The sequence below is a fragment of the Cupressus sempervirens genome, chromosome 9, assembly GCF_028749045.1.
Source record: "Cupressus sempervirens isolate cs-2001-9-10 chromosome 9, ASM2874904v1, whole genome shotgun sequence".
In the NCBI taxonomy this organism is placed as follows: Eukaryota; Viridiplantae; Streptophyta; class Pinopsida; order Cupressales; family Cupressaceae; genus Cupressus; species Cupressus sempervirens.
In genome coordinates, this window is record NC_143126.1 from 413,036,954 (window position 1) to 413,063,902 (window position 26,949).

At 38.0% G+C, this 26,949-nt stretch overlaps 1 protein-coding gene across 2 annotated transcripts in view; it reads left to right on the forward strand.

Moving 5' to 3' along the window:
- The window catches only part of LOC149539057 (ARM repeat superfamily protein), a 373,217-nt gene that overhangs the window by 86,897 nt on the left and 259,371 nt on the right, over positions 1-26,949 (forward strand). For both annotated transcript variants that reach the window (XM_089800403.1, XM_089800404.1), the window contains exons 5-8: positions 836-919; positions 1,213-1,272; positions 1,876-2,004; positions 2,300-2,361. In XM_089800403.1, coding sequence (XP_089656529.1) covers positions 836-919; positions 1,213-1,272; positions 1,876-2,004; positions 2,300-2,361 — 335 coding nt within the window. The remainder of the gene's footprint in view (positions 1-835; positions 920-1,212; positions 1,273-1,875; positions 2,005-2,299; positions 2,362-26,949) is intronic.

The window sequence follows — 26,949 nt, forward strand, 5'->3', positions numbered from 1 at the left end:
AAATTAGGTTTCTATTAGTCTGGAGAGCAATTTTAAATCAATATTAACAGGGAAGTCATGGAAAATTAAGTATTTTATGCAGAAGTTTGATTCACTAATTTTTAAATCTGGCTTCTTTTCTATCCCATCACATTTCCATTCCTTCTGAGAGGGGGCATTTTAACAAACTCATAAGGCACGGGCAATGCTCATATTCAGATAGCAGAAAGAGTAAGGGCTTCTTCAGTAGACTTAGATGCAATTGTCTGTAGGATAATGACCTTTTGAGAAACCATGCTCTTACCGGAAAGATGGAGTTTATTTTGTCTTATTTCAAATAATATTGGAAAATAATCAAAAGGTACTAGGATGATTTTAAAATGCCTTAAGGATTCCTGAAGCATTTGACATGGAGGCTCAATATTCCATAAACCTGTAGGAAGGAGGGGGCGAGGGGTTCTCTTATCATCTCTATATGCAGTGCCCAACTTCAAGCATATTATAGCTGTGAAAGGCATTGCTGTTTCTGAAGGTGGCTGTCAGAAAAATATAGGGTGGGAACTTTTGGACTTTTGTAAATATCGTGATATGGAGTGAAGAGGCTAGAGGGTCTTCTGAAGACAGCATAGCTGAATAATATGGTGGGAACTTTCGTGGTTGTAATGGTTACTGTAGTGGACACTAGTTTGTCACATGCTCATTGATTAGCATATATTAAACTTATTTAAATTGATATAATTTTTTAAAATATGGTTGATATTTATTATGGTTTTCTTTAGTGTGGAAATAGTTGGGGGGTGTATAATCTGTTTTCTTCACCTTTTATTCAATTCTTTTATTGAAATGCTCATGACAGGTCCGGGTTGGCTGCTTTATGGAGATTCCCCAAAATGTGATGCCAGCACATCCATTGTTAAATTTTGTGTACAATTCCTTGCAGGTAACTGTTTTTCCTTATATCAGTGGATTTAGTTTAGGATTTATCTTGTGTCATGTGGGCAAGAGGGAATCATTACTTTCATCATTTGAGTACCATTTGCAAGCTCCAGCAAGTAGCTTTTAAGAACTGAATTGCAGAGTAATTTTTGGGTTTATGACATGTGACATAAGAACGTATATTGACACTTTCTATATCTAATCTATTATTCTGAATGACATCATGTGTAAATATGTTTTTAAAAAAAAAATCTATGGCAACTTTTTTTTATAGTACCATCGGACTTTTGACTGCAGGTCTCCTTGTTGTTTGACTTGGCAATAGAAGTTCTTACTGAGCTTGTGAGTCGCCATGAGGTAATGAATAATAATTATTTCCGAAATGAAATCTGATAATTTTATTTTACCATCAAGTTATTGTAGTGCTCTTGACCACAGTCTGAACAATATGTTCTGGACTATCTTATTGCTTGAACTAGTAGATCTAGGAATAGGCTGAAAACTGGCAACTTGTCTGGCATGCCATTTAAAGGTTTCAAATTAGAACACGAAATACTTACTCTACAATATTATTCATTGTTGTTAATCAGTTTTGTTTATCTTATTTGCCCAGAGTCATTGATTTGAAGTTCGAATACAATGTGCATCCTATATGTATAATAGTTGTCAAATTGATAGAAACAATCTCTAGATGTCTCTACTTTATGACGAGTCTTAATATGTGGTTGTTTCATATGCAGAAGAAACCAAGAGTAAAATGTTCTAATGGATTTTTGAAAATTTGGTCCTTGTTTTTAATATTATTATTTGGTAGAATAAACTATGGAAATCAACTACCAATTCAAAACTTCATTACAATTGGTGTGTTTGAAATGGTGGGCTCTTAAAGTACTTACAGAAAAATTCTTTTTTGTTCTTTTCCTTTATCCACTGTTTTTAGCTGATTGGTATTTTATGCAGGGTCTACCGCAAGTATTTCTTTCTAGGGTGCAATCATTTAAAGATGGATTATTGGTACCAGCACTGGCAACTGGAAATGAAAAGATTATTGGTGGTCTTGCATCTTTGATGGCAGAAATTGGGCAAGCTGTATGTTTATTTTCTTTCTCTGATGAGTCTGAGTTCTACCTGTCTACAGTTAGACAATTTGTCAGACCTTAAATAAATAAACAATGAAGGTTTTGTACTAGAAATTAAATCAATCTAGTAAAAATATAAATGAACTTTGAGTTGCTGATTTTACATTTGACATTCAGTAATTTTTTTTTCAGGATTTCTGCATTTTTAATTAAATTTAAGAAACTACACATCTTATAGAAAGAAATGGCTGTGATTAACTTGTAGATATTTATCATGCCTGATTACATATATCTTTTCCTTCCAGGCTCCTGCTCTGATTGCAGAGGCGAGCCCAGAAGCCATTATACTTGCCGATGCTCTTTTGAGGTAGTTTATCATAGGCTTTAACCCTTATATTTCTTTGTAGGAATTTTAGAATCCTAGGAAAGGTCACAATTCTGAGTAAGAAATTGTTCAGTATCAGTTCTCTTTTTGAGATATTCTACCATGCTTCTTGGGTATGTCAAAATTTATTTAAGTTGGATATTTAAAAATCATCTTTAAGTTGCTTGGTTGTATAGGGACCATGATAGTGAAATTGTGGCATTAGCATAGGAATTTCCTAAAAAATGCAAGGTATAAAGAATAAATAAAGACGAGTACTTCTTACTTTGTAATTTTTTGTTCACTAGAGTGTATAGCTTACAAGATATGGATATATCTGGATTAAGAAAAACAAACTGTTTCTCTTAATCACTGCTAAGAGAATTTGTATACACCACTTTGATAGTATTGTTCTTTTGCAGATGGGCCTATCAATGTACTGAGCCGTATGAAGTTGTTAACAAGTATAAATATTGACTTCCTATAGGATTCCTTCCTTTTATGGAAGGGTTCAATTAAACATTGATTTTTTTAATATTTAACATTGCTTGTCAAAGATGAGTACATAATATCAAATGGAGAGCAAAAAATACAAATAGCTCAATTGAGAAGTAGTTCTGATCATTTAAGGTGTGGAATAGGTAGTTGATGACACGTAAGAGAGAATGGGAAAAGAAAATATACCTATTTTGCAAATGGCAATAGCAGAGATAGAGTGAGATTATTTCATGGGGTGCCTAGCATACAATGACATCCGTTCCTGCTGTAGATATTATAGAAGCAAACTATTTAAATACTCTAAAGTATCAGAGATAGACAAAACAACAAACCTTGTTATCAAAATTCACTGTTGAAGGGCAGATTTAAAGAGGAAGTTACAAGTTGTTTAAGGCTTGGGCACCCTATTGTGGGGTGTGTGTTATTTTGTGGGTTCCATAGACTTCTTTGGCCTCCTGGACATTATTTAAATCTTTCATTTATTCATAATAGAAATTATACTGGTTTTCACTGGACCTTGTACAAAGTCAATATTAATGGGAATTTCAAAAAGTACTAGTAATGATTGAAGATGTTGTCTCATGGAATTATGATGATAAACAACATGCGGCTATCAAAAGTATGGGAACAGTCAGGGAGCAGAGACAATTTGGAGCATAGTTCCATGACTCTCCAAGATTCTCTGAGTCCTCGCAAGTCCCAGCCAAGTTACACTCTAGGGGCCGGCAAGTCTTAAGAAACTTGCTCAAGGCAATACTCACTAGAAACTGGATTTTTGCCAAGTCCTGCTGAGTCTCACCAATATTTTGCTTAGTCCAGCTATGATTGCCTTGTTAGCTATACAACAAAGTACTTGTAGCTTCTATGTTAGAAAGTCTTTAATTTGCGTTGCCTTCTGAAGCTGCATGTCTGAATGAAGTAGGTTTCCAGGTTTGAGTTGTCTTTCCTTTGACTAATAAGCTTACACCATCATGTCCTGACCTTTTGAGAAGTAATGAATTTTTGTTGGGTCATCTTACTCTCTATATAGTAAACTATAGAACAGAAATCTGGTTAACACTCAACCCTACATGGCTGGATGCCCTCCTTAACTTGACAAGAACCTGAAGAATTTTCTCTTAATCGCAGTGCAGAATACTCTTTGAAACATAACTGGATGCTCAGAATTTTGAGAAGACTCTGTTAAGTCAAAAAAAGAAACAAAAGAAATGATTTATGTTAAATATATAGCTCTGATTTTGGCCGGATGATGGTATTTTCATTCACCAGTTACTAATATTCATTGTTTAAAAAAATAAAAATTATGATGCCAATTATGAACATCATAATTAATTTTTAAAATTTATATGCATCTTTAAGGTGCAGATGTTCCCAATATGAACCAAATTGAGGTCTAAAGAAATAACCTTTTTATAACTGAACCCATCCCCTGATCCGTTTTCAGGGAGTTTAGCAGGTCCAATTTCTAACTCCTTTTTAACATGTTATTTAACCATAAGATCTATTTGTAATATAAGGAATTATCCGTTGCCATAGATGTGATATTGTGTGTAAAACACAGTGCAACATAGGGACGTGTCCCCCCACCAAAACCGGGCCGCACCTGAGATGGGGACACACTCGAGATGGGGGATGGTGTCTCGGCCTCTCGGGCGGCGACACTCAGAACGCCACCTCTGCTAGAGACATCTCCGAGACATCTCTACGTCCCTTGTGGGTGCAGGGGGACATCTCGGAGATGGCGAGATTTCCAGCCTCTAGGGGATCATTGATCATTGATTTGGCATTTTGTTTTGGACTCTTGGAGACTTGTAGTTTTTGTTTTCATTAAATACTTATTTTGATATCATGATTCATGGCACAAGATACTTATTGTAATCATCTTTATGTTATGACTCGTATGATCATTGATTACTATTAGATAGTAGAATCTACATACTCATACTATTGATTTGAAGAGTGATATATATTATAAATTTAGAATTATATAATTTGACGCTCTTTCATTTGTTGATGTTCAATGTTCATTGTTAGTCATTTGATCATGAATCATGATGTGCCAGTTCAAAACTTCATTGCAATGTTCAATGTTTAAGCTTTTTACATCTTTATATCTTATATTGTGTAACAAACAGATTTTCATAACAAAATAAAGGTGATTTGGAAAGAGATTTCCTCAACTAATTATTGAACAATTAATAATGAGTTCCTTTTCATGAGACATAAACTACTTTTAACTGCTAATGATTAACTGAGATAACAAAGCTCAATTGAAATAACTATAACAATGATCAATTGATTTAACTGTACAATGATCAACTGTAATAACTGTAATAAAGATTGACTGAAATAACTATGATAACGTTCAATTGAAATAACTGTAATAACTAATATAACAGAAATAACGATTTACTATCTTTCCATGCATATAAATAAAGTAAATGCGTATCATGAAAAAGAAAGAAGAACATACAAGAAGTATCCCGTGAGTCTTGAATTGGTTGTGCAAGCCTCGACTTTTGGTAAGAGAAGAAGCATTGACATATGCTTAACCTCCCAACCTTGGACCATATTTATCCCCACATAATCTATTGAATAGAAAGGCCCTCCCTACCTTGGGATTAGGTTTGGGATACTTTTAGTCCAGCCACCTAAGCATTCCAACATTTAGAATGTCCGCACAGTTATGGACGAACTTGTCTAAATAATTGGCTCTATTGACATCAAGTGATCATAGATGACAAACATCCCTTAAACAACCTTGGCCAAGGTTTTCTGATGGGTTTAATGACCCGATCACCACCGCTCGACCTGACAATAGGGGAACAATAGTATGAACAAGCATGGGCTATTAAATGAAATTAATTTAGATTTGTTGTATCATGTTTGACTTTTATTTCCATGTCATTGCAGATTCCATCTCACCTCTTCATCTTTTCCATGGCTATATAGTCAGGGAGTCCTAGGTGCTCGAATCTCAGAGCAATCAGCTTTGTCTGTTGATCCTCAACTGATACATGTATATTATATGCTTCCAGCTTATCACAGTCTGTGATTTGAAAAATGTGTTCTTAAAGACTTGCAGAAAAATATCATTTGATTTTGACTTTCAGTGGCGTAAATAAATTATGATTTCATATCATGGATACTTGGCTTTTATTTCCCAGAAACAACCCTAACTTAGAGGAGTTCTAACCTATGATATTAAGCAAAATGATTTGCATCATGATATAAACTGTAGCTTACTGCTATATAAATCGGAATGTTGTAACAACTGATAATGAAACATATTGCAATGCTTGGATTTTGGATAACCACATAACCTAGTATAATTTGGAAAAAGAATGGAGTCTTACTGGACGCTAACAATCTGCCTCACTCTTCACGGAAGAAATCTTTAATGCAATTCCTAGTATGATTATCATTCACGATTTCAACAGAACATTAGTGCAAAAGGGAAATCATGGAAGGAAAATAATGTAGTGATTACTAAGTGGCATACTGCAGCGATATCGGTGTTATGAAACTGAGGTCGAGTATTATAAAAGAAGTCGGGTGATAAATTCATGCCTTCTGCCTCTCTCGACTTCATAATATAAGAAGGTTATAAGTCTCTTTGGCTTCCAAGAAGCCTTAACTCTTAAAGAAGAGACTTGGCTCTTGGTTGCCAAATAAATATGCCAAATGTTCATTCAGTTTTTAGCAAGAAAAATGAATAAATATGGAAAAAGATTTGAATGTAATAATTCAGGATAATTATAATTTATATCCATCTATTTGCATGTAAATATACTTATAAGGTGGCATCATATTATTTATAAAAGTAATATTATGGTGTCACTTTATTCCTAAATCTATGTGCACGTACATGGGTATACATTATAATGATGAGTTGGAAAAATCAATCAAAAACCATTTGAGGTATGTATTATTTTTAATAAAAAAATTAATGTTTAAAATGTTTATTGAATAGCTCATGTGGGTCCATCGATTGTATCTTGATGTTCAAGTTGCTAGGTCCTTACCAAGGCAATTAAAGGCCATACTTGTCAACTTGATAATTGGGCTAAGCTAGTATCCCTGCTCCCTCCGCCAAACCCCCTTGTCCCCAGCTGCCATCCCCCCGCCGTCCCCTCGCTGTCCCCAAATCAAGGCCCCTCTGTTTCCCCATCTCAAAAACTTGTCCTGCCATCCCACCATCCCCCTGTCTTGCAGGGTGGTCTAACTATGGTGAAACACGTACTATTTTACTTAATGCTGATCAACCTCATTGTACATAACCTTTTGAGATGGATTTCCTCAAATTTTTATGTGTGTAGGCAACTCATACCTCTAAATATGCACTAGTGCTATGTTCACAAACTAATTTCATTTCATGTCATATGACAGACTTGATAGTTGATAATCGTATGAGTAGTTTTAGACTGTCTCTCCATTATGATGAAAATGAAGTTCGACACACTATCTGTCAAAAATGGCATTGGGTGACTTGTCGATGAAGGCCGAGTTGGTTTTTAAATAAACATAAACTTTGATAAGATTGACATTGATTACGAAGTATAGCTGAAAAAATGGCTAGAGGTAAATTTAAACACATGGCGATGATTTCTCAAGAAAATTAAACATCAAGTTATATTAAGTTCTAGATTGAATGGAAACCTACATTGTGACAAAGCTATGTCCAAGGTTGCAAAAAGCAGGTTAGTGGGATTCAGAGGCTCCTCAAATTATAATATTCAAATACACAAGTGCTATAGTAAAAGGAACTCAAAAAGCTGAAGTACAACCTCCAAGATTGAAAAATGTTGGGTGATTGGACTATCAAATTTACTAATTTAAATTCTTACAATATACAAGTGTTAAGATAAAAATAACCCAAAGAGTCATGCACGATAGGCGTGACTCGATCAGGAGTCACGTCCTATCATGACATGGCTCCTAGACACATCTCGCCATTAATAAACAACCCCGAAAATGAACTTGGTCTCAAACTTGTCAATGTGACCCGATGGGTTTAGTATAGTCGGTCTCAACTTAATTTGCACAGATTTCCTATCGAATTTATAATTATATTCATTTATATGTATATGTATGTGTGTGTGTATATATGTATATATATGCATGTGTATATGTATGAATGTATGTATATGTAGGTAATTAAAGATCCAAAGAAATTTTATTTTATTTTAATTTGCATATATATATAAATATAAACAAATAATAAATATTTATTTATCTAACTAATCTATACATAAACACTCCCTCTTAGATTAGAAGGATAATCACATAAGTAAATAGTACACCATTGGCAATATTAAAAATAACAGATGAACGAAGTCTTTGGTCCAAGGTCACCGGGAGATGGGGAGACTTCGAGGTCTCTGGTATTGGTACTAGTACCGGTACGGCAAATTTTTTTTTTAATAGTTTAAAGAGTCTAATACTAAAAGTAAATACAAAATTTGAAAATAGTAATACTGTAAGGCTAAAGTAAATAATAATAGTAATGTCACATTAAAAATTAAAATAGACTTAGAGTCAAAGATTTCAAAACTCACATGATCACAATATTGTATCTCATAGACATATTTGTTTTTCGAATATTGCATATGATCACCATCATATCAAATTGATAATCGCTGAGATTATCATTACATATTCAAATTTTAAATTCAAAAAAGTATGGTTTGAAGCTGAATTGCCGATATGCAAACAAAAATGAACACTTTGTGTACAATAAACAAAAAACAGAAATATACCTAGTATTAGTATGTCGATGGTACTATCATCTACTCCACAAGGTTGTGATCATCCATCTCAAGGTCTTTAGCTATCATGCTCTCCAAAAAATCATCACTCTCCAAAAATATTTTAAACTATGTTCCTCGGGGACGCGTACCCGGCCTAAAACCCGACGTTTTGGGGAAGGGGACGTCCCGGGGACGGGGGGATGGGTATGGATCGTCCCCCAGCCGTCCCCAAAAAGTGAAAAAATGCAAGGGACGTCTTGGAAACTTGGGGACGGCTGAGGGGAAAAAGGGGGACGACGAGAAGTAAAGGGTATTTCTGGCCATCCCCCTTTTTTGTTTGCATAAAATTTAAAAAATTTAGCATAAATTTTTTTTTTAAAGCCTCCAACTTGGTCGGCCAAGTTGTCCCCAACCCTCCAAATGCCCTAAAAGGCAGTAGAGGCAAAATAGGAGCAGCAGGCTGCTTCATTTTTCTATGTTTTTTTTTTTATGTTGAACATGAATATGATTATGATACATTGATACTTATGACTTTATGGCAGCCCTCTACCCTTTGGGCCGATAGCTTTGGACATATTTTGATTTTGATTTTCAGATTTATCATATTTATCATTATGACATTATGATATTGACAATTGTTAATGTTCATTGTTCAGTGTTCACTGATATTGATATGCATTTTGACAATTGGGTACTAAAATCGGATATTATTTCCTAGATGGCATTCAAATGTTGTATTTTATGGTTCTATAATGTTTAAATGACATGCTCATATGAATGACATGTATATTTGCAAATTTCAATATATATTTTAAAATTTCCCTATATATATATATATATATAGTCGTCCCCGTTTGCCGTCCCCCCCTGTCCCCAAAATTGCCAAAAAAATTTGCCGTCCCGAAAACTCATCCTGCCGTTCCCTGCCGTCCCCGCACCGGAAACTTGGGGGAACATAGATTTTAAATGATTTAATCATTTAAATTGTTGAATAAAAATAATTAAAAAAAAGTTTTCTAATGTTTTTAAAGTTATTAATTTATTAAATAAAATATTTTAAATGATTTAATCATTTAAATTGTCGGTGGTCTTAATTTTTGTATTAAAAACATTAAAATGAGGGCTAAAATATATAAAATTATTTAATATTATATTTTACCAGGAGACTTCGGGGAGACTTCACTTTTTGGATTAGGAGACGGGGAGACTTCAAGAGACTTCATTGTGAAGTCTCCAACCTCTTTTGAGGTCTCCGGAGATTCGAAAAGTCTCCGAGACGCGACTTTTAGGGGGGAGATGGGTCTCCTGGGAACCATGCTTTAATCAAAAGGCTTCCAATATATGATAAGTATTGGTCTATCACTATTTTGATATCATATTATGTAACATGAGTATTGGCCTATCAAATCATCAATTAAATGATATTCACCAAGCACTCTGAGTAATGGCCTATTAGAACAGTTGAATGATATTCACCAAGTACTCACTCAATGAGATAATGGTCTATCATAATATCAAGGCATGATATTCACCAAGTACCTATCATATATCTACACAAACAACTCAGAGACCATCAATTGAATGACATCTAACACTTGGTTGTTGGTTTACAAGATATGGCCTTTCATGATCTATTTGAACATTTACAAAAATGTATATCAGGATTTAAGTTATTGTGCGGTCGTCACCTTCTAATAAATTTTGCAAGTACAAGTGAAGATCATTTGAAAGTTGTCACTTTTTTATGATGTACATACATTTCATAAATTCATAACATTTATAATATATAAGGTACTATAATCAATTATTCTGTGACACTTTCTCAGAAATTATAATCATACCAAGGTCCTTATGAAATTGTTCCACCTTTGTTTTAGTAAGTGGGTTGGTAAGAATGTTTGCAATTTGATTCTCTGTACTGATATATTTCAACTCAACCACATTCTTCTCAACCATTTCTCGTATGTAGTGATATGGTATCCCAATGTGTTTTGACTTATTATGAAATATTGGATTCAGGGAGAGTTTGATGTAGCTTTGGTTATCACAATGGATAGTTGTGGGTGCTAGTGGCTTTCCAAACAATCCAACTAGAAGCTTCCTCATCCATATAGCTTTTCGAGCTCCCATGTATGCTGCTACATATTTTGCTTTAGTGGAGCTCTGAGCTACTGACGAATGTTTTCTACTGAACCATGATATCATTGCTGATTCCAAGGTAAAACAACATCCTGATATACTCTTCCGATCTAAAGAATTTCCCTCCCAATTCAGAGTCTGTATAACCACTTAGACTTAGTTCAACATTTGTGTATATTAAACCATACTAAAGTGTTCCACAAAGATATCTGAGAATGTGTTTTGTCACTACTAAATGAACTTGTTTTGGTTCACACATGAATTGACTTTGTTCATTTACTGCATAACAAATGTCAGGTCTTGTATTCACTAATAATATTAAGGACCCAATTATTTTTCGGTAGAGAGTAGGATCAACATTTTCAAAATCTTTAGTTGCTTCTTTTAGTTTCTTTAGATTTTGTTTGCATAGGAGTCTTCATAGGTTATATCATTTTAGTATATCTAGTGTATACTTCCCTTGATTTAGAATGATCTCACTAGCATGTTGCCATACTTCTAGTCCCAGAAAATAGTGTAGCAATCCCAGATCCTTTATATCAAATTCGGATGCTACATCTTGTTTACACTTGACAATTAGGTGATCTTCTCCTGTAATCAATAGATCATCAACATATAGTACCAGAATCAACGTATCCCCTTGTATTTTAAAATACAGGTTAGGGTCTACATTGTTTTTAGAGAAACCAAGTTTGGTTAAGTGATGATCTATTCACTCATACCAAGCTCAAGGAGCTTGTTTTAGCCCATCCAATGCCTTCTTTAATATGCATACATGTGATTGCTTATTATGTACCATAAATCCTTCAAGTTGCTCAAGGTAAACTTCTCCTTCTATTACTCTATTAAAAAGGCATTCTTAACATCCATTTGATGAATTTTTCATCCTTTAGAGGCAATAATAGCTATTACACTTCTAACATAGTTATATTTGGCATCTGGAGCAAAGGTTTCTTCATAATCAATTCCTTCCTTTTGAGAGAAACCCCTTGCAACAAACCTACCTTTGTTTTCGTGATTTAAATAACCATTTGGAGGATATGACTGATTTGTCTTTGGGTCCAGGAACACTATCCCAAACATCATTCTTAAGAATGGAGTTATATTCCTCCTTCGTGGCATCTTTCTAGGTTTTTTGTTTCATGGCTTCTTCTACATTAGAGTGTTTTGAATTTGAGAATTCACTCATGAGTGCAATATAGCTAGAGAATAAATATATTTGGTCTTTTCCTTTCTCTAATGATCTTGAAGGAGCTGCAATACGCCCAAATTCTTCAATTATCTTTCTGGCCCATAGTGGTCTCTTATTTTCTTTAGATATAGATGTCATATCCATAGGTTCTACAGACTAATCTCTTCTATTTGATTTTTCCTCTGAATCTTAGGAATCGACTCTTCTTGGGTTTCTTCATTATTAGATTCATTTTCAACTTTGGATCTTTTGTACACAATATCTTCATCAAATATTACATCTTGACTCAATTCAATGTTTCTTTCTCGAGGGATGTCTATACGATGTGCTTTAGAAGTTTCACTGTATCCTACAAAAAATCCTCTTTTCCCTAAAGGTTCTAGTTTAGTTCTTTTCTCTTTAGGAATGTGAATATAAATAGGCCACCCAAATATTCTTAGATGATTAAGATTAGGTTTCTTTCCAGAAAATGCTTCTTCAGGGGTTTTATGTTCAAGATATGAGTGTGGACATCTTTTCTGAATAAAAACAACAGTGTTAGAGGCTTCACCCCAAAGATAAGTTTCTAGGTTTTGATCATGCAACATGGCTTTAGTGGCTTCGCCTATAGTTCTATTCTTTCTTTGTGCTACACCGATTTGTTGGGGATTCTAAGGAACTGAAAACTCCCTCTTGACCCAACACTTTTGCAATAATTAAGAAAGATCTCTGAAGTATATTGCTTACCATTATCAATTCGTAGAATTTTAATTTTCTTTCTTGATATGTTTTCTACTATAGCTTTGAATTCTTAAAACTTTGTCAAAATTTCTTCAAACTCTATACATTTTAGGAAGTAAATCCATGTTTTTTTGGAGAGGTCATCAATGAAGATAATGTAGTACAAGAATTCTCCTAAGGGACAAACATTGGCTCTCATAAGTCAGAGTGGACAAGTTCTAAGACATCTCTGGTCTTGCTCACTATTATGAAAAGTGGTTTTAATGTTCTTCCCTAAAGCACAACCTTTACAGTTCCTTCATGGTTAAGTTTTAGTTTGGGTAATCCTGTTACCATTTTGTCTAAGGAGGGTTATCCTCGGAAATGAAGATGCCCCACTCTCCTATGGTAGATTTCATTTTCTTTGATGGAATAATGAATTAGTAATGTAGTAGAGCATGGGTTTAGTTTGTATAGACATCCATCTCTAGAGCCAATTTTTTATGCATTTTTGATATTTGTGTTCTTAGGCCAAGCTAACACTTTTCCCTCCATAAATGTGACCATGTATCCTTCATCTTCAAGTGCTGATATTGAGACCAAATCTCTATTTATGCCCGGTACGTATAGTACTTTAGTGAGTTCAAGTGAGATTCCTAATTTAAGATTGATACTACACGTTTCAATGCCTTTTACTAGGTAGTTGGTGTTGTCTCCAATGGTTACATCATCAACATAGTCTTCCTCGATAGAGTCTAATTGTTCTTTGAACCCAGTAATGTGTCGAGATTCTCCATTATCTATCACCCATGTATTTGATTTGTTTGATACTTCACTAGATAGAGCTGAATAGAAGGCATTATTTTCTGAATTTTCATTAGAGTTGCTGACTTTGGCAAAGGAAGCTTGTTGGTTGAGTCTATCAAAACATTTAGATGTTGGATGACGATACTTGCCACATCTAAAGCATTGCATTTTGGAGTAGTCTAGCCTCAATTTGGGGATGGTGGGGGGATGATGACGGGAGGGGGGATGGAGGGTATATAGTATATACTATACATATGATACTTAAATGCTAATTATGAAAAGAGGTATAACAATATAAGACATAAATATGAAATATAAGTTCATCAAATCCGCTATTGCTAGCTTAGTTTTACATTGCATTGAACATTGAACAATGAACTATGAAAGAGATCTAAGTTCTAACTTCGTTCTATCAAATAACTTAAATAATCAAAGATTTGAAGATTCAAATTCAAACCTTAAAAGTCATAGATATTTATTATCATACATCATATTATCAATTTAGCAAAAGTATGACGATCATTATGTCATCAATCATTCGATGGCATCATACACTTAATTACATCAAATAGCAACAACCATGATATGATTACAATGTTCAATGTTCAATGTTTCAAACTTCAAATATCCAAGTCTCAATTACAAACTACAAACTTAGAAAACTATGAAAACTCTTCTTCTTGCTGCTGTTGCAAAAATTATAAAAACTATGAAAAGAATAGAAATGAGAAAATATAGGGATTTAAACCTCTAAATGGGCCCCACATACCCTAGGGTTAGCAAACAATAAAAAACAACAAAACAAAACCCTTTACATTTTTATTTATTTTTTGCAATCTTTTATGTGCCGAAAAGGCCGTCCCCAGCTGGGTTGAGGTACGTGTCCCTGTCCCCAAGTCCCCAAACGGGGACGCAAAGACGTCCCCCTCCTGGTAGTGAGTTGGTTGTCATGTCTCCGTTTTGGAGGCAATTTGATTTAATTAATTTAATTAATTAGGTTGTCCAAAATAATGAATATTTTATGAGGATGACTAATTAATTATTTTAATTAAATAAATAAGTGGTATTAAGTTAATTATTTATAAAGTTATCAAATAAATAAATATTAAAAGGTAACTTTATATTTAATTAATTTAATAAAGTGACTTGAATTCTAAAATATTTTAGAAAGTCAATAGATAAAATAAAATAATGTTCTAGAAGCTTCTGGAGAAAGTGGAGGAAAAAGAATAAATAGGCACCCGGGGCTTCATTCTAATCATCCATATTTGTTGTTGTTGATGTTGATGTTTGTTGATGTGCATTGTGGAGCTTAGGGTTTCTGCAGTAGTCACAACTGGCCATTGAGAACGAAAACTCTCAATTGGTACGCAATTTTGAGGGTGTGAAATATCACTTGAATTATTGCAGCTGGGAGGAAGATACTTCAGTCTTCTATTTGTGCTACATTGAGAAAAAATATTTGAGTACAAAAAACAGTTTGAAAAAGCAAGCTGAAAAAACAGTTCGAAAAAGTAGGCCGAAAAAGCAGGCCGAAAAAGTAGAACCGAAAAAAGCAGGCCGAAAAAGCAGGTCCGGAAAAGCAATCCAAAAAAAAAAAGCAATCCGAAAAAGCAAATTCGAAAAAGCAAAGAAAATTATTATAGCCATCTACAGTCAGGGGCGGCAGCTAGAGAGGCACGACTTGGGCATTTGAGGAGGTTATTTTTTGTTCAGTGGTATTGCAATACATCTATTCTCTAAGGCGACTTCATATGCCAGGTCTGATGTGTATTTTCATAGTTGCCTTTCACTATAGAGTGCTGTTGTAATTGCATTTCGTATCAGACCTATCATTCATTAATAGATACATCATTCATTTTTACATTCCTTACAATGGTATCAGCAATCCATGGCTTTAGTTGTATTTAATCATGCATGTGATTAGCGTACTGCTGTAGGGGAGTTTTGAAGTTAGATATTTAGTGTTGCATTAGTTTTCATTGGCAGCTGTAGGTGCATATTACTTTACCAACAATCATCATATTTTGATATCTTTGTAAATGCCAAGAGTCTTGGCTAACTTAGTATGAATATTGTATTGGATACTCATTCTCAATCAAGGAGATACAATTGCTGGTCATTAATAGTTGTCTTTGAGCGTTAATATATCATTTCTTATTAGCCAGTTAGCTTGCATACCAACTGTTTGTTAAAATAACAGTTGGCTGTAGGTGATCAGTTTCATAATTAGAACTCATATATGCATTCACTATTGCCAAAATTAGTTGCATATTTATGTTAGGTTATTGTTTAGACAATTTGGAGTCTTTTGTAAGCATTCTCTTTGAGGCAAATCCAAATAGGAATCACAGCGGCAATTTGAAAAGTTATATCAGTCATATGACCCCTTGCTTGCAAAGTGTTTGACGAAATGTCAAACCATTGAACAATAAAGATTTTTGGTGTTTGAAGAAGTTATAACATGTTGGGGTTATTACATTGGTGGTGCCGTTGGGGATGTGGGAACGCTGTCCCCCCGTCCTAGGCACGGCCCCGTTTTGGTTACAACAGCCAAAAATGGCCGGGACGCGTCCCCATAGTACTATGCTAGATAGTAAAGTTTGATCAGGATCGTCTCTTAGACCTGCTTTGGTACCATGTTAAAATCAGACTTCCTTATTGTGATGAAATTATGATACTTTTGGCCTATTCTTATATCAGAAGATGAATATAAAATATCAATATATTATACCCAATATCTATCCTTTATATGGCAGAGAGATGGTATTAATTTAGACTTCTATTACTTGTAATGAATTAGAATATTTGAAAGTCAGTATACTAATAGTGCTTGTGCCCTGCAATAAACAATTGAAGACTGCTCAAATGTATGTGTTTGTTATTGTTTTATCGAGGGACATTGGTGTATTTTAAATATGTGACACACAAGTCATGCACGATAGGCATGACTCAATTAGGAGTCACGTCTTGTCGTGACATGGCTCCTAGACACATCTGGCCATTTAATAAATAGTCCCGATAATGAAATTGATCACAGACTTGTTAATGTGACCCAACGGGTTTGGCATAATCAGTCTCAACTTAATTTGCACACCTTTTATATTGAATTTATAATTATAATTATATATGTATGTATGTATATATATATTAAAGTAACGTGACTTGGACCCAGCTCGGACTCAACAAGGGTAACTTGACTCGTGACCCGACAGTGACTCGGCAAAGTGAAAAAAACCTTGAAATTTTGAAATTTTTTAGGATTTAAAGAACATTACATGCACCAATTATTGAATAAAGCTAAAAGACACTAACATAATTAAATAGAAGATAATTTGATCATAATGCAGATACTTAAAAGTTAAACATACAACGATTACGTAAGTACAATACTACAAAGGTAAATTGCTAAATACTAAACAGTAGCTGAAGGAAATATTATAAAAGTAAAACATAGATAAATAAAATGATAAATCCATGGAACCCATCAAAATGTATATGAAATCCAACACATTAATAATCATCATCAAATGTTCCAAATTCCAATCATATGTTAAGTTAAACAAAAAGTTAAAACAAGACTATAGCTATGGCTCCTAGTCCTCATTGGCATCGTCATCCTCATCGTCATTCTCATCCTCATCCTCATCCCCAACCTCAACCTCAGGCTCAGCATAATCTATAAAATGCCTTTTAGTAAGACATCTAAGATAGGTCCTGGATGACTGGTTAGCCATAACATCAGCCTGTGAAGTGCCTCTAGGATCAACTGTAGTGTTTGGCTCTGCCAGTGCGTGTGAGGTGCTACTAGGAACAGCTGGAGCTCTCTGGTCCTCTGCTGCCATAGCCACGACCTCAGCCTCTCTGTCTGCCGGGTCAACCCACCCTAGGTCCTCATCATCAAAGACAGGATCAGTAGCCTCAGTGATCCACTCAGACTTTGGATCAACCTCCTTTAGAGTAATCGGAGAGGTGTCACTATCGAAAATCTCCCTGGTCCTAATGTGCAGGTTGTAATGCACAAAGACTAGCCTATTCATTTTCTCCATAGACAACCTGTTATGCCTCTTCGAGTGGATGTGCTCAAACATGCTTCAGTTGCGCTCACATCCAGAAGCACTACTTGGCTGGCTCATTATGCAAATGGTGATTTGTTGAGGGTTTTTGGTTAAGGCCCAAACATTTGCCACCATTTATCTGAATTTTGAAAAAAGGAAAAGAAAAAAATATTAGTCTCATTTCAAAATTTGAACTTTAAAGCTAGAAATTTACAAACTAGATTGTGTAAGGCTTAAGCTGCAATTTCTACTTGGCTGCAATTTTGTACAACCTTTTTTGCAAATTTGACTTGAAAATATGGGCCTTAATGCATTACTATAGGCATCCATCTCAAGCAATATATCTGCATTGGTGGCCATCTTCGATATCATAGTGTATAGGACACGAAGAACCTCCTCATCTGCCGTGAAATCTTCATGGAAATGGTATGTCGGATTGAGGTAATAGTCTGCTGCATAGATGGGCTTGTGAAGCTGATTTTGCCATCTCTTATCAATTATGTCCCAAATAGGGCCATACGTTTCCTCAACTTCTATATATTTGGCCTTAATAGCCTCCTTGGCCCTATCTATGCCCTCATATATGTAGGCCATAGAGGGCTTCTCCCCATCAGCAACTCGTAGGAGGGCTACAAGGGGCTCAGTGATCTACAAAACAATTAAACAAAAAATCAATTTAGTGAATGATGAAACTTTGTAAAGTTTTTGATTAAGAAAAACAGGTTCTACAAGGACCTGAAACCCAAAAGTTTTACAGCATAAAAATTAAGACATTAAAGTTTAGCAAACACGAAACAACAACAAACAGCCAAAAAGAAACAAAAGGCCTAAGGCTAGGAGGCAAAAGCCAACAGCTAGTCCGACAAGGAAAACCAAACCTAATAGTTCTCCTTATCCAGATCCTGCAGAGTTTCTACAGCTTCATTATCCTTCTGGTTGTCCGCTCCTTCTTGGTTCATGTTCTGGGCTTCCTCCTAGTCCAAGTGATCCACTTGGTCCCTGGCAGCATTCAGATTGACCTCTTCCTTGCCAATATTCTGGCTGGTCAGCTTCCTCGTGTTCCCACCGACGCCAACTCTCATTAGAGTATCCCCCAGGTTGACAATGTTCTTGTTCAAAGTGTGCAGAGTTTCCACAATTTGGTTAGTTAGAATCTGGATGATGTTGTCTAACCTCTGGACTTTTTGTCCAACCAGGGAAAATCTGTCTTCCTGATCATTTCTGGAGTCCTGGCCGCTGCAGTGTTTCTGGCTGTCATCCTGGTTGTTCATCCTTCCGGTGTTCTCCTAGACTCTGCGAGGGCTCTAGCTGCAATCCTGGATATTCTTTTCCTTAAGAGCCTCGATTTCCTGAAACAACCATTTGATAGATCGGAAGTTATCTATCATGCCGTTCTTCGCATTGTTCAGAAGGTTGAAGCTGGATTCCTGCGTGTTATCAGACAAGACCAGTAGAGTGGGGTCGATAAGCTCATCATAATGGGTTCTGCCATCGAGGTCCTCCATCACCTGGATGTTCATTGACTCTCTGACAATGCCCAACCTAGCAGTGTCCATGTTAAAATTTCTCCAAGCCCTCCTCCTGTCTTTCTTATCACCTCCCCACTTTTTTCCACAGTCTTCTCCTCAGGCAGGGAAGAGGGCGAGACAGGACTAGGGGTCTCGGAGATCAGGGCGATGGGGTCTTCTTGAAGCAGGGCTTGGTCCGCTTTTCTTTTTCTGGGGTTATCTGAGGGAGCATCAAGGGTATTGAGGGTAACTTCCTCCTTGTCTCTCTCCCACCCGTTTTCCTCATCCTTCACAGTGTCCTTCCCCTTCGCCTTGTCCTCATCCTCATACTCAATCTCAGTCTCCTCTTCTTCTTCACTGTCTTCTTTCTCCTCCTGGGGCTCAGGCTTGGGAAGAATGGGGGGGAGACCTCTAGGGCTCTTTCTGTTGGGAAAGCGGGGGTTGCGGGCAGCAGAGATGGCTTTGGTGGAGTAATCCCCATCCTCAGATTTAACAACTTGAACATCCTCAGAGTCCGAACTAGCAATGTCCTCCGAAGCATTACCCGGGTCACCGAGGGATTTTCCCCTAGTTTGAGCTTTTAGAAACTCATAAACCAAGTGAAGGCCTTCGTGGAGGGCAGGATTAGTGATGGGTTTTCTCTTGAAACCCTCAATATTCTTAGACATGGAGGTGAAAAGAAAGAAAGGAAAGGAAATTTTAATAGCATGCCTAAAGTGGTTTAGCAACACAAAATGGTGCGTTCTTATCCTGTTGAACCTAGAGGCAAGAGTGATATACTCAATGAGAATCCTGAGAACATACCTCCATAATTTTTTGATGGATTCCATCTCGTAGTAACTGTCAATCTTGATAAGTTTGTTTCTCTTAGCATCGTCCTTGACAAATTCGCTAACAGCATTGGCCGACATCTTTTTATCCCTGAAGAAGTTTATGCCAACCTGAGGGATTTCCGTCACCTCTGCAATCAAGCCCTCAGTGATTTGGTGGGTGACACCATCAATTTTGACTTTCCCGTTGTTCCATGTTTCCACCATCCCCTTGGTAACCCCAGCGTCGAAGCCATGAAGCTTCTCCATGAACCTGGTTATACCCCCTTTTTCGAGCTTGTGCCAAACCTTCTCCTTCCCCTTCCACTTCTTTGTTTCCCCCCAAGGCTCTCTTTTGATCCTTTCCTTGACCATGGCGGACTTTGGCTCTGTAAACCCTATTCCTCTAGTAGAAATGCTGAGCTCAGTTTTCCTTGGGACGCTGAAAACAAAAACATAATTACGATTTTTGGTGGTTTTGTTCACGCCAGCCCTCAAAGCGTGCCATCCGACGTGTAGTTATGACTTGAAAAGAGCTCTGCATGACTTCTAATTACTCCCATTCCGACGTGCGATTTGGTGTATCTTTCCATAATTAAAAAGGGGTGATATTAGTACCCTGAATTTGATCCTGCCAGAGTAACTCAATCGCCGCCGCCGGGATTTCGTCTCCGTTCTTCCATGTCATCACCAAGTTTCTGGTAACGACATCATTGGTGAACTAGTTAGCAACCGAGTTGGCTTCTCAGTAAGTGTGGCTAATGAAAGCCCTTTTGGACTTTCCCAAGTCAGATCTGAGGTCCTCAATGACGTTAGCAATCGTCCAAGAGGGCGGGGCACGTCCTTTGATGCAATTGATAATGTTTAGGGAGTCGCCCTCAAGCCATACACACTAGATCTCGGAAGCCAAGGCTAGCTTAACAATCTGTCTGGCCGCACTGGCTTTAGCAAATTGATTGGTCTGGTGACCAAGAGGGAAAGAAACAGCCGCAATTCCTCCTCCCGAACTATTTCTAATGATGCCTCCGCTTCCGGCCGGTCTAGGATTCCCCTTGGCCGCACCATCAAAGTTGGCTTTGTGCCAGTCCTCAGGGGGGAAGGACCATCTTGCTTCCTGTCTTCTCTTGTCCCTGTCTTTCTTCCTGGCTTTATTATTCTCTCCTTCCTTGATATTTCCTCCCTTTGTAATGGCAAAGTTGTCCATAGTGAGACCTTCAATTTTCTCTGCAATTATGAACTTAGGAGCCTCTCTGTCTCTGAAAATTCAGTTGTTGCACTCTTTCCAGATTCTCTAGCAAAAGTGTGGGAGAATCTAGGAGCTGAAAAGTTGAGTTTTCAAAACAGAGTGGTGGCTTCTCCACTGGTAGAAGATGTCCTAGATATTGTCAGGGGGCAACCAGCTGAAACCAAGATCCCTGGTCAGAAGATTCCACACCTTAAAAGAATAGGGGAAGAGGATGAATAGGTGATTTACCGATTCTAGGTTAAGCTTGCAAAGACTGCACCTATTGGGAATGATTTTTCCTTTCTTGGCTAAATTGTCCAGGGTAAGAATTTTGTCGTGCAGTAGTAGCCAAAAAAGATATTAATTTTGGGAGTGAGGCCAGAAATCCAGGCATTGGCCCAAAGTGGCATCTCCATTTTGGCCCATAAAGAGAAATAGCCAGAGGCAACAGAGAAAAGCCCATTCGAGTTATCACCCCAAATGATAGAGTCCCTGTTGTTGTTGATGGGGGTGGCATTCAACATAATCATCAGAGGGATAAGGTCCGGGGATAGCTCAGAGAGGTCTTGCCAACCTTGACCAGTTCTGTAATCACTGATTGCGCACCATAACTTTCAATGCACTGTTTTGCCCATCTTCCATAAATGGGGTGGTTGACAAGAGGTCCCTGATTAGTCCAGTTATCCTACTAGAATAAGATATAATGCCCTTTGCCAACTTTCCATTTGGCCTTTGATTTGGCCAGGGGTCTAGCCTTTGAGATCCCATTCCAGATATAGGACCCCTGGGGAATCTCGGTCTCTTTTATCAGGAAGTTAAAGGATTGTCTTCTCAGATATTACTCGGTTAGGATATCCCTCCAAACACCTGTGCTTTGAAAGATACACCATAACTGTTTGGCCAAAAGGACGTTATTGAGGTGTTTAATCTTTCTGATGCCTAGACCTCCATAGCATTTTGGGAGACAGACGAGGTCCCAGGCAACAAGGTGATATCTCTTATGGTCATCAGCCCCTAACCAGAGGAAGTCCCTCTGGATCTTCTCCATTCTATCCTCATGTTTGGCAGGGATTCCAAAGAGGCTTAAAGCATAAGTGGGGAGGTTTTGGAAAATGGATTTCACCAGGGTACACTTGCCAGCTTGGCTAAGGGTGGCCCCTTTCCATCCAACAAGTTTCTTATTGAATCTATCAATGATGCTATTCTAGAAGGAATCTGGGGATTGGAGCCCAAGGGTAGGCCAAGATAGTTGGTTGGCAGGGAGCCAATGCCGCTTCCCAAAATTCGAGCAATTTTCCTTTGTCTCTCTAAAGGGGTGTTGATGAAGAAAACCGAGCTCTTCTCCCAGTTAATAGCTTGGCCTGAACCCCCGGTGTAGGTGTTCAGAATGCCCTTGAAAGCTCTAGCTTCACGGATAGTAGCTTCTCCCCCCAATATGGTGTCATCCATGAATTGCTGGTGAGTGAAGGTTGAGGGGCCCGAAGAGGGCTTGAGACCCTGCAGACTCCTGTCTTGACGTTTCCTCTCGATGAGTGTTCTCAGGCATTCAGCCAAAATGATAAAGAGAACAGGGGAGATGGGGTCACTCTGCCTCGGTCCTCTCGAAGGGAAGAAGAAATGAGAGGGGGAGCCATTAACCAAAACAGATAAAGACGGTGAGGAGACAAGTTGAGAGATAATCTTGCACACCTGAGCATCAAAACCAAATGCTTGAAGGACCGCCATGAGAAAATTCCAATCCACCTTGTCATAGGCTTTAGACATATCCAACTTAAGTAGAAAGCCTTCCTTCTTACCGGCTTCCAGAGAGTGGATGACCTCGTGAACCTCGTGAACCATGACAATAGAGTCCAAAATCTGCTTGCCAGGGACAAAACCAATCTGTTGAGGGGAGATGATCAGGGGGAGAATGTTGAGGAGTCTAGTGGTAAGAACCTTAGAGATGATTTTGTAAAAAGAATTGCATAGACTAATAGGCCTAAACTTGTCCAGTGTATCAACCCCTAGAATCTTAGGAATGAGAACCAGGAAAGTGGCGTTGAGCTCTTTCAAAAGATTTTTGGCCCCAAAGAAATCTTGGAAAGCCTTAGTAACGTCCCTTTTGACCACCTCCTAGTAGGTTTGAAAAAAGGAAGTCGGGAAACCGTCCGGGCCAGGATCTCCCGGAAGAGAGTTGAGAGCCTGGAAGATTTCCTTTGGGGAGGGGATGGCTTTTAGCATAGAATTGTGGTGCGGTTGCAGCAAGGGAGGGATTGCCGACAGAATGTCAGCTTGATCAATCACCGAAAGAGAGGGATCCTTGGAAAGGAGGGATGAGAAGAACTAAACAACTTCATCCGCAATCTCATCTTCCTTGGATAGAAGGTCTTGGCCTTTCTTAATGCTTGCGATCCTGTTGTTTGCGCGATGTTTGAGCGTGGTCAAATGGAAGAAACGAGAGTTCTGGTCACCTTCTTTCAACCAGCTGACTCTAGATCTTTGTTTCCAATAATGTTCTTCCTTAGATATTATGTTGTGGAGGTCAGAGAGGATGGCCCATTCTTGTCATTATATCCATTCAGCTGAATTTCTTCTTGAATGATACAGAGCTGGTCTGTCTTTTCGTCTTTATCCTAGAAAATGTGGCCAAAGTCGGACTTGTTCCATACTTTAATGTTTCTTTTCACATTCTTCAGTTTCTGGACAACCCTGAACATTGCGGTGCCTTCAACCTCAATATTCCACCAAGAAGTTATCTTAGATTCCAGATCTGGGTGGGAAATCCACATTTTCTCAAAACGGAAGGGGAAAGTCCTTTTGACAGCCAGGGGGCTAATAGAGAGAGAAATAGGAGAGTGGTCAGAACCAACTCTAGGGAGAAGGGAAAGTCTACAAGAGTGAGTTTGTAGCCACCCAGGAGAGATGAGAGCTCTGTCAAGACGGACCTGGATGCATTCCCCACCAACTCTTCTGTTAGACCAAGTGAATCTTTCCCCCAAGAGGTCCATATCCATGTAAGCCAGGTTGTGGATGAAGTTGGAGAGGTCGAGCTTGCTATCCTGATCCGGGGCAAGACCTCCGCTTTTTTCGTCGTCTGTGAGAGGAGAATTAAAATCTCCCATAATGATCCCTTTGTTAATTTTGTTGTTGGCAATGAACTCTGAGATCTTGTCCCAAAAAGCTTTCCTTTCCCTTTTTGTATTAAGGGCATAGAGGTTTAAAATGAACCAAGCGTCATCACTATGGATATGGGACACCTTGCATAGGAGAACATTCTTTGAAACAAAAATTGGGGACATCTTAAATGCCCTACTGTTATAAAGAATCATCACCCCTCCTGAGGCTCCTTCCGAATCCGTGGCTTCACTGTTCATGGATTTACTAAAAGAAATCTTGTTTACGAAATCCCTTTTCATCTTAGTTTCCTGGATCAGCAAAAAATCGAGTCTTTGATCTCTGATCAAATTTCTGATAAGTTCCTGTTTATGAGCCCCATTGAGGCCCCTAATGTTCCAAGAAATGACCTTCATTTCTTACTTCCTGAGAATTCCTTGATGGTTCTCTGGCTCCTGTCTGCTAGGTTTCTTTTGGTTTCTTCTTGCAATAGCTGGTTGGATTTCTTCCTACCAAGTTGCTTGGGAGTTATCCCAACATCAGCGTTTACCTTGCTCCTGGTTGTCGCTGGGGACAACGGGGGGAGGTCACGAGGTTGGTGCTTCTTATGATATTTTTTTTTCATACACTAGCCATCTAGACTGTCCAGAGAGCAATTGTCTATCCACTCTTCCCAATGAGCAACCTGGTCAGGGGAAGAGTTGTTGATAAGTTGAAGGAGCTTTGCTTCCAAGCCTTTAAGAGCTAGCATAGTTTCCGTTTGATCAGAACCCGGACCCGAGGTCGGGTCAGGGGGACCCTGGGCCTTGGGGAGATCTTCTGAGGAGAGTCCAGCCTACTGTTTGAATAGGGGGTCTCAGTCCTCTGACCAACATTCTCTTTAAAGTAGGGTGTCTCCTACCTGTGGCCATTCTACTCTAGCCCTACCACCTCAGGACCTTCCTCTGCAACAGGGGATTTTGCAACAGGATCAACATTGAGGGACTCAATGTGGGCTTGATCCTCCAAAATGGTATCAATTTGCTTGGGGGTATTCTGCTTAACTTCCTTGCTAATCTACGTCTCTGAAGGCCTAGAGAGTTTACACCTCTAGATCAGTTTCTTCTTCCCCTTGGCTGTTGGGCAAGGGGGAGGAGGGAGCTTCTTAGAATTGTCCAAGGTGTCAGGGACCTTCATCTTCTGCTTGACCGCCTTAGGGCACTAGTTGGCCTTGTGACCTGCCTTTAGGCAGAGAAAGCAGGTGAAAAGAATAGTTTCATATATCAGTTTTTGAATATGCACTCCAAGTTTAGAATGAAAGGCCACAGATGCAGGCATGTCTGTGCCTTCCCTGAATCCTATACAGATGCGAGCATAGTTGAGGCGGCTCTTGGAGGTAGTGATTGGATCCGTAGATAGGAGTTCACCAAAAGTCCTCGCATGCCCCACAAAAATATCTTCATTCCAAAATTCTAAAGGCAACTCGGGCAATCTAACCTAGACAAGGGCTTGAACAAAAAAAGAGTCGTTCAAGTTCAGATTGGAGGTCCACCTCTGGAGCACTAGGGTGGAGCGACCAATAGCCTACTGTCCCTCACAGAGTATGCTGGACAAATCTTCCATGCATGAAAAATCAAATGACACGAAACCCTTCGCCATTGCTGTGATTGAGACTTGGCCTTTTAGAGCCCATTTCTTCTTGATGAAGGACCTTACATCGTCTATGTTAGGTCTCGGCCCCAGAAATTTGCCAACTAGAGTAGAGGCCATGGATCAAATGCTATGATCCACAATTTCGTCTGGGATGGCGATAGCACAAGAATCTTTCTCAGATTTAGGGAGAGAATTAACAGGCAGGAAAGATGACTTACCTGAGGGTTTGACCCCGAATAGAGAAGACCATTTTGTAGATCCTGGTAGCTCTGCTTTGGGAAGTGGAGGAATCTTGACCACCTCCTTGGGGGGGATAACTGGGTCCCCATCCATGATCTCCGACTGGTCCCCAGTGCCAGAAGATGCCTGATCGTCCCTCGCCTGCGACTCATGTTCCAGACCAGGGATCCGATCCCGACATACCTGCAGAATCCCGCCCTTTCCTGAATTCAAATTTTGAAAAACACTGCTCCCTTTGCTCTTTCTCTCCATGATCCCTTTCTCATGAAACTTTGTAAAGTTGCACAATGAAAATAAAACAAAAATATGTATGAGATAAATTAATTTATAAAATTTTAAGACTTAAGCTATTAAAATTTAAACTACCTGTACAATCTTCGAACATGGCTCCCAAAAACCTTCTTCATCATAAATGCATTTTGTTGCATCTATCCCCACAGAGGTGGTGGCAAAGGAGGAGGAACTCCATTGTGGACCAACAAATATGCACCTCAAAGCTAACCTTGCACTCAGCAAGGATATTAGTGTGATAAAATTAGAGGCAAATCTTGTGATACAAGGACGAGCCAACTCCTTTCCTTTGTGTATTCCCTTATAATGCTGAGGACCAAGGCATGATTATAGATGAACTTATAAAGATTTTTGGTGTTAGCTACACATGATTTCACCCATTCAAGTTCGCCAATATCCTCTAACATGAGGTCGAGGCAATGGGCTGCACATGGAGTCCAAAATATTCTTGGGCATCTCTCCATCAAAATTTTTCCTGCAACAATTTTAAATTAGTTAATATTTAGCAAACAATAAAATTTTTTGATGTATTAAAAAACTTTTAATTTTCAAAATTTAATGAAAAATTAAAATAAAATTTTAAAAACTTAGAAGTTAAAATTTTACTTGTAGCAACATAATTAGCTGCATTATCAGTCACCACTTGGACA